This window comes from Limulus polyphemus, unplaced genomic scaffold (genome assembly GCF_000517525.1).
Source record: "Limulus polyphemus unplaced genomic scaffold, Limulus_polyphemus-2.1.2 Scaffold4420, whole genome shotgun sequence".
Taxonomy (NCBI): domain Eukaryota; kingdom Metazoa; phylum Arthropoda; class Merostomata; order Xiphosura; family Limulidae; genus Limulus; species Limulus polyphemus.
In genome coordinates this window covers 1-11,998 of record NW_013670030.1, presented here as the reverse complement: position 1 = coordinate 11,998, position 11,998 = coordinate 1, and the positions used below count along the sequence as shown (strand labels likewise).

The window sequence follows — 11,998 nt, the reverse complement described above, 5'->3', positions numbered from 1 at the left end:
ATTTTGTCTGCGTGCGCAAGATAGGCTTCATCTGAACAAAAATCGTTATCAAACGTCTCTACAAAAGGAAGAATCTGGCCCCCAAAAAAGGGATGTTTGATAATTTATTTACATCATATATAAAAAACATACAACTAGAATAATAAGCGAGAATAGAAATAAACGCACATATTATCTACTTAACGTGATTTTTTAAAATTATATTTAGCCCGAAAAATTAACGTCTACACCATTCTCTAAGACAGTGTCTTGTGAAACTGTTAAATTCGATACTGAATAAGATTTGTAGCGGACGCCATTGTAGCAAGTATTATGTATATATATGTGTATTATCAACCATTACTTTTAAATTTTGATCGTTTAGCAAGTATTTTTCTGGAATATATTTCTAAAGTGTATTACTAAGTATTATTTATAGATGTATTGAAAGTGTATAATAAGTAATTGTTTGTTTGTTTGGAATTAAGCACAAAGCTACACAATGTGCTCTGTCCCACCACGGGTATCGAAACCCGGTTTCTAGCATTGTAAGTCCGCAGACATACCGCTGTGCCACTGGGGGGGGGGGCATAATAAATAATAGTTATACATCATGTATTCAAAGTGCATCACAAGCATCGCTAGCCCCCAAGTGGTTCGGCGGTACGTCTGAAGGCTTATAAAGCTAAAAATTGTGTTTCGATACCCGTGGTGGGCATAACACATATAGCCCATTGTGTAGCTTTGTGCTTAACAACAAACCAATCATTGTTTATAAATGTATCGAAAGTATATAGTAAATAATAGTTATACATCATATATTCAAAGTGTATTACCAAGTATTATTTATAGATATATCGGAATCGTATGGTAGATAATAGTTATATTATTATGTATTCAAAGTGTATTACCAAGCTTTGCTTATAATCACAGCCGTAGTGCAATAAGGTAGAAATACAAAGGGTTTAATACTTTATATCAAAACGATTTTGAATACGCAAATCATGAAAGTGCACGTGACGTGCACAACTGATATAAAGTGATGATGAAATGGTATCTATTATCGGAATTACAATTTGACATTTGGAATTCGTAGGTAATGTAACAGTCCTTTCCAAAGTAAAATATTAATATATTCGGATCAAAGAGATTTCTTCAAATCGGGCATTTTGAATTTCCGGAGTGAAGATATCCCTTGTACTTAATGGCATTAAAATACAAAGAAATATGGATCAAATTGGGGTACCAAGATCATACAGAAAGATATCTGCAACAAGTCTTACCCAAGCTGTGGTAAGCAAAGTGTGGCGTCTTGTAACAGATAAGAATGCACGAACACAAAAATCAGTAGCAAAAGCTGTCCACGTGCCGTAGACAGCTATGTACAACATACTCAAAAAGGATCTCCGCTGGAAAAGCGACACAAGTCACGAGTACGTAAGTTGCTTTCCACGACATATCAGTTCAACCATCGAATACCTTAAGCAGCTGTTGAATGAAATGGGTATTCATGCTAACCCATGCGGGCCAAGTCGCCGGACTCAGCGCCTATGGAATTATGTGCGATGGGACTGTTTAAGCAGGAGCTAGAAAAACATCATTCTCGTACTCTAGATTGAGGAATTTGCTTTTAAAAAGAGAGCCTTGCGACTGAGCCATTTGCAATGGATTCCATCCTGTAGGGCTATTGTCAAAATGCACGGTCATCAGATGGAGCCCGACAAGACGTGGCAACGTGGACTGCAACGACGTGGTGAGGCTCCAAAATCGTTTTAATATAACGTATTAAACCTCTGCATATTTGTCGAGGAAGCACACTTTACTGCAATGATTAGGGTTAGAAACTTTTAATGTACAGCACAGATTACGTAACGCAAAGCTTTTTACTGACAACTACGTTTGCAACACATGTACAGAAGGAAAAAAATCTATCCACAAAACACCATTTCTGGTTTCACATATACATCTAGTCTGAACACAAATTGATGTGATGTACATGAACGTTAAGGTATCAAGTCATAACAGTTACATATGTATGTTGGTTTTGTCTCCACAAGGTAAAAAGCACCAGGTTGAATTTAGTGTTCACAATTGACAACTCAGAGATAGTAGAAATTTTTCTGCACAGAAGTTTCATCGAGCAACAAAGGTAACTTTAAGTGGTTTGAACAAAGAATGAGAACCAAGTACTCTCCATTTTGTTACTACGCTTAGTTGTTACCATAATAATAATAGTCACTCATCACATATTATATGCCAACTCAAAGCTTTTAGTTATTACCATAATAAAGGTCACTCATTAAAGCTTTTATGCCACATTACTTGTTACCATACAAACGGTTTACTCACTAAATCTTTAATGCCAGTTAAATTGCCTCAATTAATAACATTTTCACTCTTAGTTTACCTCGAAATCAACACTTATTTACACACACATTTCTATCAATAAGTACCGAAGAAATATAAATAAAGATTAAAATTTGATGAAAATTGGTTCCGTGGTGATTATGATAGTCACAATAGTGAACAGTAATGCTTTGAATTAAGAAGCCAATGTTTAAATACTTTTTTGTTTTAGAAACCACACTAGCATTCTCTTCAAGACACTGAACATGAGGATTACTCTGGTAAACTGCAGATACTGCATACCTAAGAAAAGGTGAACACGAGAAGGCCCTGAAGCCTTCTTTTGGTCGTGTATAGCTTCGCATATGACCCATCAGAAGAGTCGTGGTCCCAGAACATTCCACAGACAGACCTCAATGACGAGCTCTCATTAATTCATTCTGGAATGAACCTTATGAAAAACGTAACCTGTGACTTAGATAAACTTTGTTGTTGGGTTTCTCACGAATATGGAACTTCGTTAACTTAATGTCTCGCGCAATAAGTAGGCGTGCAGTTTGTCACACGTGAAAAAACAACAACAAATCATTTCGTGACGGTACATCCCAGAATGTATCATTAACAGTGTAAATATTTGTGTGTGTGCGTGCGCGCGCGCGTGGAAAGCAAGCATTAAATAACAAGAGAAAAAATTGTAAAACGAATAATGTGGGTACGATGTTAAAGAACCATTGTATCATTTTTTGGATGACAAAAATTTTAGGGATCTCGTTACTTTTTTTTTTTTCTAGAATGGGGTTTTTGAACTACGGTTTAGTGCAACAGACAGACTAACATTTTGAATGCGTGCAGCATACTGTTGCTCTATACACCCGGAAGTGAAGTGACCACTGTTCTTATGACCAGCCTTCACACCTCAAAGCCCATTATCAAGAGACATTACGTGACGATAAACAAATTGTAATAAATAATACAAGTTGCAAGTTCATTCTTCAAGGCATACAAAAATGCTCTTAAAATCTGAGGTTCTTAATAATTGAACTTTTTTTTTGTTTCTCATACTTTTGTAATATCTCAAACGTACAACAGAAGCCTTTACGTTTCATTACATGCTGAAAAAAACTCTCAAATGTTACTTCTCCATGGTTTTCTATAATGTATGCCACCAATTACCAGCAAAATAATTTAAAATGAACCGTATGAATCAGTAAGACTAAATTACAAGAGAGAGAGAGAGAGAGCACATTAAAACAGAAGATAGCCCCCCCTAGGAGTGGATCCTAGGATAAACTTGTAAGGACTCTCGATCCCAGCAACAAGACAGTAAATATAAACGAATCTTGGCGCTGCTCTGGCGGAGGCCTGCTCGTCAAGTAGCTGGTGTCAATTTCCATGGAGAACTGCATAGTTTAATACAACCCACAACCTCGCAGGTTATTTGCTATAATCACGTCCGTAACGGCGTCGAATACGAACTGGATGTTTGTTGTGTCCGTGGCACACGTCATGTGGCAGTATATCTCTTTAGTTGTGGACTTGTTTTTGGCTTCAAACTGAGCTTGAATGAAGGCTGCTGCCTCCCCGTATTCTTGGGCTCCTGCGGAGAAAACAGAATAGGCGTAAATACGATGTAATTATTGTACATTGTTGATGGAAGCGAGGTGTGTGTGAGAAAAGAAGTTTAACCGTTTGAAAGGAAAAACAAATCCATGACTAACAAAACAGTATGTATATATATACATAAATTCACTCTCTATAATAAATAATAATACGCTAATCTACAACAGCTCTGTATGTTTGTAATTGATTACTAGCCATAAAATATTCTACACTTCCTATAATATACTACGTTTTATCTTACCTGTATATTCTGGAATATTCTACATTTCCATAACAGGCTACTTTTTATCTTACCTGTATATTCTGGAATATTCTACATTTCATATAACAGGCTACTTCTTATCTTACCTGTATATTCTGGAATATTCTACATTTCCTATAACAGGCTACTTTTTATCTTACCTGTATATTCTGGAATATTCTACATTTTCTATAACAGGCTACTTTTTATCTTACCTGTATATTCTGAAATATTCTACATTTCCTATAACAGGCTACTTTTTATCTTACCTGTATATTCTGGAATATTCTACATTTCCTATAACAGGCTACTTCTTATCTTACCTGTATATTCTGGAATATTCTACACTTCCATAACAGGTTACTTTTTATCTTACCTGTATATTCTGGAATATTCTACATTTCCTATAACAGGCTACTTTTATCTTACCTGTATATTCTGGAATATTCTACATTTCATATAACAGGCTACTTTTTATCTTACCTCTATATTCTGGAATATTCTACATTTCCTATAACAGGCTACTTTTTATCTTACCTGTATATTCTGGAAAGCAGATAGTTAGAGGGGATTTCTTGATCTTATCCTCAAAGAGATCTTTCTTGTTTAAGAAGAGAATAATGGAGGTATCTGTGAACCACTTGTTGTTACAAATGGAGTCGAAGAGCTTCAAGCTTTCTTGCATACGGTTCTGAGGATAAGAAGAATATAGAGAAACCATTAACAATTCAGATAATTTTCATTTTTGTTTGAATAACAACAGTAGGTTTATGTTTTCATACCTAATCTCATAAAGTACTTTGGCTTAAATAAGACAGTTTTTTTTATTATTCCCAGGCATAATGTAAGTAATATATGTATACACACACAAATGAAAAACATTTACAATTAGACTAAAAACAAGTTTCCATTACCAGTCGTTATCATCATCATTAACTTTTAGCGAAAAATATGTAGGCATAGCTCCCAAATGCGTTGGGGATAGTCCATCAATCAGACAAGATTCAAATGCAGATGTCGTAATCACACTAGTCAGCAGTTATGGAGAATCAGTTATGGGTTAGGAGTTGAGTACTTAATCCTACAACGTTTCAACTCCTTCTGCCTTTAACTGTCTTCAGCCAGTTGTCGGAAGGCAGTCATCCTTAATATTTAGATATAAAATAACCTTAAAGTAGAAATAAACCACCCTAAGTTTCTACATTTGTAAAACTCCCAACCTCCAACCTTTTTAAGTTCGGTTTTTTATAGATTTCATGCAATGCTACACGAGGGCTATCTGCACTAGCCATCCCTAATTTAGCAGTGTAAGACTAGAGGAATGGCAGCTAGTCATCATCACCCACCACCAACTCTTGAGCTACTCTTTAACCAATGAATAATGGTATTGACTGTTACATTATAATGCCCCCATGGCTGAAAGGGCGAGCATGTTTGGTGTGACGGGGATCCAAACCCGCGACCTGCAGATTGCGAGTCGAGCACCCTAACCACCTAGTCACGCCAGGCCCCAACCTTTTTGAATATTATAAGATGTTCAATATGGTAAATTGCCCCAACAAATAAGCACAAATAACCTCGTGGTAGAATTTTATTGATTCCTTTCATAATCATATTGTTATAGGTAATGTGGAGGTTATGAAAGATAAGGGCTTAAATTTGATTTTAAAAAGGTACTAAATTTAGAATTTATAAAAATACAAAAAAAGTAAATTTTAAAGGATTAGGAAAAATATTAATGATTACATTATCAAAATCAGTAAAAAATCTCATGCTTCTTTTTTGAATGGAAACTATTTATTATTAATTCCATAAAAATATAAACTCAAACTTTTCTAAATATAAGGTATATTTCTTTTAATATCTTTAAAAATAAAATTAGGTGAATTCAAGAACAATTTATTATTCTTACCCCTATTGATAAAACTGGTTGTAATTTTGGTTTTGTATGTAAAAAATTATATGCAAAAATTTTAATTAATGAAATTTGTACAACAAACATATTTAAAAAAGCACCTTAAATAAAATTACAAGTATTACTAATTTGATGAAACCCATTTAAAAAATGGAATATAAATATAGATTCTACTTGTTCTAACTTACCATTTTTATATGCAATTACAAAATTGCATCAAACCCTGTTAATTTCAGGTTTATTACAAACTCTTTATGCATAGTTGCTAAATCTGTTTCTGCTGAACTTAATAAATTCTAGATGTTTTATTTGAAAAAATGTAGTTACTGTCATCAAATGATTCGGGATGTTTAAATAACGTAAATTCTTTAAAAACAACTATGTTACTACTTATGATTTTATTACATTATAAATTACAATAGATCGGAAAGATTTAATTAGGTTTTTTAATGATCTAATTGAGGGGTGGCATGGCCAGGTGGGTAGGACGCTCGACTCGCAATCTGTGGGTCGCGGGTTCGCGCCCCCGTCCCACCAAACATGCTCGCCCTTTTAGCCGTGGGGGCGTTATAATGTGACGGTCAATCCAACTATTCATTGGTAAAAGAGTAGCCCAAGAGTTGTCAGTGGGTGGTGATGACTAGCTGCCTTCCCTCTAGTCTTACACTGCTAAATTAGGGGATGGTTGGCGTCAGGAAGGGTATCCGGCCGTAAAAACCCCGCCAAAACCAAAAATAGCGACCCTGTATAGATACAGGAAAAAGCTACAGAAGAAGAAGAATGATCTAATTGATAAATTTGTAGATACAGAAATAACTATTCCAATATTTAAATTAACTAAGTACCAATGTAAAAATATACTTAATTTTTGTATCTACAATAGTTATATTACTTTCAATGAACAAGTATATAAGCAAACAGTGGGTATTTTGCTGGGTGCTAGTTTCTCTTCAAACATGGCCAACTTGTATCTCTACTTCTATGAAAATTTATTTTTCAAACAGGTTCTAAACTCTAATTTAAATAGTTATACTTAGCTATAGTTATTGATAAATTAATTTAAAAGTAATGATTATTAAGATTGGCAAATAAAAAATGTTTTCACACTCTTTCATAATAAGTATGAGAATATGTTAAAAAGTAAACTCTCAATTACTGAAACTTCCTTTTCGAAAACATAGAGGCCGCTAGTTACTCAGGGTCATCCATAGTTTATAAGGAACTAACCATAAAATATTTAGGTACTTGTTCAGTATACCTGGATGGAAATACCAACTTCAGGTAGCTGGGCTTGTCTCAGTTCACCCAATTTATACTTGAACACATTTTTCAAGAGAAAGGGAGGAGGATGGGAGTTTAAATAATTATTACAGAATTATTAAAAAAAGGGTTCCTTTAAACATCACTTTGTAATAATTAATAAAAAGGGGTGAAAGTTGGGAGTCTTATAAATTGTTGAAATATAGGGTGGTTTATTTCTACCATAAGGTTATTTTTGCTCATTTGTTGGGACTATTTACCTTATTGAATATCTTATAATATTTTAAAAGGGTGGACGTTGGGAGTTTTAAAAATGTAGAAATGTAGGGTGATTTCTGCTTTAAGGTTAATTTTATATCTAAATATTAATGGTGACCACCTTCTCACAACTGGCTTCAAGCATTCAACTCCTAACCCTTAACTGATTCTTCATTGCTACTGACTAGTTTGACATATGCATCTGGATCTTGTCTGATAGATGGACTATTTATTCCCAAAGAGTTTAGGAGCTGTGACCACAGACATTTAACGCTATGAGTTAATGATGATGAAGTCTGGTAATGTAAAAAAATTTTATTTAGTCTCATTATAAACGTTTTCAGATTTGTATATAGATTGTGTCTATATAAAGACACACACTCATATAATGGAAGAAGAAAAGAATAAGTAAACTATACCTATTCTGGCCTAATCTGAAAGTTATAGATTATGTATTTAAAGAAACCTTATTTAAATCTTTAACATAATCTAAACCTGGATATGGTGAAATACTATTTAAATTAGAAGTACACTAAGTTAATAGTGTACTTTGACAGAAGACATAAAGGTCACAGACTTGAGATATATCTATTAACTGAGTTCTGTCCCTTAAGGCTAGTTTCTCCAAAAGGGGGCCGAAGGATGCCTGGAGAAATCACCTGTTTTAACCACTCGCACTACTATATAGTAGTGTGTTGTCTGTCAGTCAGTCACATTTATCTGAAGCTACTTGTCATCTTTATTGTACAATGGTTTCTATCCTTCTTTCAGCATTAAAAACTTTAAAAATTAATAATTCTTGAATTTGTATTACACTTACGAAGATCATTTTGAGTTGTTAGCTTATTATATATAAATTTAGGTAGTGTAAATCTTCTAGGCTGACTGCACCATACAAGATGTTATTAGGATAATGGTCAAAAACATCTTCAGCAGCAAGGATAACCAACCAATGATTCAATGTGTCTGATGATCACACTGTTTAGTTTTCTTGTGTATTGCTTTTTAGCATAGGCAGGAATAGAGAGGGGAGCCATTGCACCTAACTTTTTTTTCTGTGGAGTATAGTATACAAATGACATTCACAATAATAAAGTCAGACTTTTTGCCCCACCCTCACAATTTGGTCCAAAATCCCACCCTTGCCTTTTTAATACTGATACATATATCTAGTTTACTTCTGACCACAAGACAATAATAATTATACATTAGCTGATGAGATGCTATGTTTTGGAAACACATAATACAAAATTATTTTAAATGTTCTATTTCTCAGATAATATATACAACAAATATTCCCTGCAAGATATAGAAATATGATGTGTATTTTTCCGTGGAATAATTCTACAGCTATCCTAGTAACCAAGACATGCATTTTTCTCCCTCTGTTACCAGTAAAACCAAACTTACTGTGGTCTCATCCTCGTGAAGCACTTGGTCATATTCACTCATGGCTACACAAAATATAATAGCTGTGACATCTTCAAAACAGTGAATCCACTTCTTTCTTTCTGACCTTTGACCTCCAACATCGAATAACCTGAAAGAAGGGTTGAAAGAAATGAATTAAAATGTTAATGTATTGGTTATGACCTAGAGATTTTTTCATGTTAATTTAATTAATAACTTAACTAATGTTGTGTCTATGTTAATGAACATAATAAAAGGCCTAGATCTTAAAAATGAAAAATTCAATGACCTAGAGTTAGTGTTGTTTCAAGATAACTTTGAGATTTTTGATACACATGAAATGCTCAAATGTGTGTAAATTAAAAGACTATTTGATTTGTATTCAATTGTCTCTGTGCGAGTTCTTTATTCCACACATAAACTTCCTGGAGTTGGTGGCTTGTATGCTCCACTCACGAAAGCACGACCCGAAATCCAAAAAAATTTCTTTGTAACAAGTGTAAAGTCGAACTCAACAACTAAGCCCAAGGACTGCCCATATGCCCATTACAGAGCTGTGCATACACTGTGCTAAATATATATAATCATGTTGCAGTCAAAACTAAATCTAACTTTGCAAATGGAAAACTCAACTAAATACATTTATAGTTAGCACATCTTTTATACAATGATAGTCTGTATTTATAGTGTGTTTCCAGCTGACTCAAGCAGCTGGTGATGTAATAGAGGACGTGACTCTGAACTTTTGGTGTAAATAAACAGAAGTGATGACATGGTGCCAGACTGTTTGAAAGTGGATGACGTATAAGAAAAGCAAACAATAAGAATAATGTTGGTGATAAATTTAATACATATATTTAAACACACTGAGTGATGGTAAATAACTGTGATTATAAACAGAGTGCAAATGATGGTAAAAAAGAAGAAGAAAGTTATATTAACTGTAGCTGATGGTAGAAGAAAAAAAGAACTATGTTTACATACTTACGTTGAACTTCTGATTAAATTCGAAGTTTCTATTTTATTTCATGCTTTATTGTTTCTTGTTATTAATTTCCCCCTGATTCTACTCTCTGCCCTGTTAAAGAAACTCATCTTCGTAGGAACTGTGTATATGTGTATTCACCTCCTACACCATATATAAACATAGCCCTCTCCTTTTGTTAACCACCTCCTGCACATGGTATACAAACATAGGCCTGTACGTCCATTAACCACCTCCTGCATCAGGTGTATACACATAGGCTTGTACGTCCATTAACCACCTCCTGCATCAGGTGTATAAACATAGGCCTGTACGTCCATTAAGCACCTCCTGCAGTTGTTATATAAACATAGTCATCTCTTTCCATTAACCACTACCAACACTCAGTATATAAGCGTATTTCTCTTTCTTTTAACCACTATCTGCACTTAGTATGTAAACATAGTTCTCTTGTGTTAACCACTATCTGCACTTAGTATGTAAACATAGTTCTCTTGTGTTAACCACTACCTGCACATAGTATGTAAACATAGTTCTCTTGTGTTAACCACCGTCTGCACTTAGTATGTAAGCATAGTTCTCTTGTGTTAAACACTACCTGCACTTAGTATGTAAACATAGTTCTCTTGTGTTAACCACCGTCTGCACTCGCACCAAGAAACGAAACTATCGTTCAACTATGTCCATAGTTCCCATGTTTATTAGATCATAACAACTTATCATGATAATTAATCTTCCAGTTTTCCGATTTTTTGTTCTTCAACAGAAATGGTCAGTGGTGTATAAAAGTATTGGAAATACAGTTATTTTACATGATACTACAGGTAAAGATACTAACTTATTCCAGTGACGAACTCCTGATTTAATATATGACAACACTCTCTGATGTCCACTGTAATAACCCTCTTAATTAATTCGCCTGTGCAAAGAACATGTCTTCTAATCAACATTTGGTTATATAACATCACAGACAATTTTTTGACCATTTCAAACAAATGTTGCAGCATATGATAAACTTGTATTCATATGTGAAATCGATTAAAGGTTGTATTTGATTAACTGTCTACAGACATAATTATAATTTAGGATAACTTTTATTAAATTAAAGGATAAGAAATCAGCTGTGTATCCTCGCTAAATGCTTTCTCGTGTCAGAAAGAATAATGTTTAGAGAATAATTTGTTTTTATAATTTTGTTTAAATAGGGGATGTCTCCCTCAACCAGAGACGAAGTACCAAATCCGACTGTATCCAAATGTAAAATATATATGATTGTGACTTATTTAAATTGGGAGTTTGAGCAGTTAAAGAGACAGGGTTTTGAAGTGGCTGCACTGCCATACTAGCAATGGTCACACAAGAAAATTAATTATCCCTTTATTTATTCTAGAATTATGATTATGAGACCTTCTTTCACTGCCTATTTGAGGTCGGAGATCTTTTTCTTGGTATTTTGGTCTGGTAGAAGGCAACTACTATATATTATTACTACTGTCCTTGTCAGAACCAAACATATTTTGGGGTGCCGACACAGCATCTTTGGGCTTGATAGATGTATTTGCCTCAACAAGAGTTGTCAAATAGTCCATCGAGGTTGCATCCACATCGGCTGTACAGGAACAGGATACAAGTCGAACATCTCGCAACATTGTACATGCAGGTAACTGAGGAAATAATAGTAACTGATGATGACATGTCGAAGAGTATCAAACTTCCAGTCACAGTCAGCAGATAGCTCCAAGTCGAGTCCGTTACGTGATCTTTCTTCTTCGCCGTCATTAAATATGGAGTTTCTTTTGTTGATGTGGCTAATCATAACTGGGTCACTTTTTGTTTGATCTGTAAACTATAAACATAATATCTCATAGTATGCTACATCCTATACAAGTTTCACCAAAGTCGAATAAATTCCGGGATTTTTATGTTTGATTATTACCACCGAGGCGTCTCTGGTTGAGGAAGAGACCCTGTGTTACCTTTTTTT

The 11,998-nt window shown here is 34.3% G+C and overlaps 1 protein-coding gene across 1 annotated transcript; it reads right to left on the bottom strand.

The window, feature by feature from the left end:
- Positions 1–1,810: 1,810 nt before the first annotated feature.
- On the bottom strand, positions 1,811–9,183 carry LOC106471118 (guanine nucleotide-binding protein G(o) subunit alpha-like). Its single transcript, XM_013931707.2, has 3 exons — positions 9,030–9,183; positions 4,724–4,877; positions 1,811–3,922 (listed from the first exon to the last, which is right to left on the bottom strand). The coding sequence occupies exons 1-3, from the start codon at positions 9,069–9,071 to the stop codon at positions 3,735–3,737; spliced, it is 384 nt and encodes a 127-aa protein (XP_013787161.2). The 5' UTR covers positions 9,072–9,183; the 3' UTR covers positions 1,811–3,734.
- Between the last annotated feature and the right edge of the window lie 2,815 nt (positions 9,184–11,998).

Bases quoted from the DNA above. Each gene is read 5' to 3' on its own strand.
- LOC106471118 (XM_013931707.2), bottom strand. From the start codon at position 9,071: ATGAGTGAATATGACCAAGTGCTTCACGAGGATGAGACCACA. The intron at 4,878-9,029 runs GTAAGTTTGGTT...TCTTATCCTCAG, and splicing joins TTCACGAGGATGAGACCACA to AACCGTATGCAAGAAAGCTT. The intron at 3,923-4,723 runs GTAAGATAAAAA...TTTTCTCCGCAG, and splicing joins CTGCTTTCCAGAATATACAG to GAGCCCAAGAATACGGGGAG.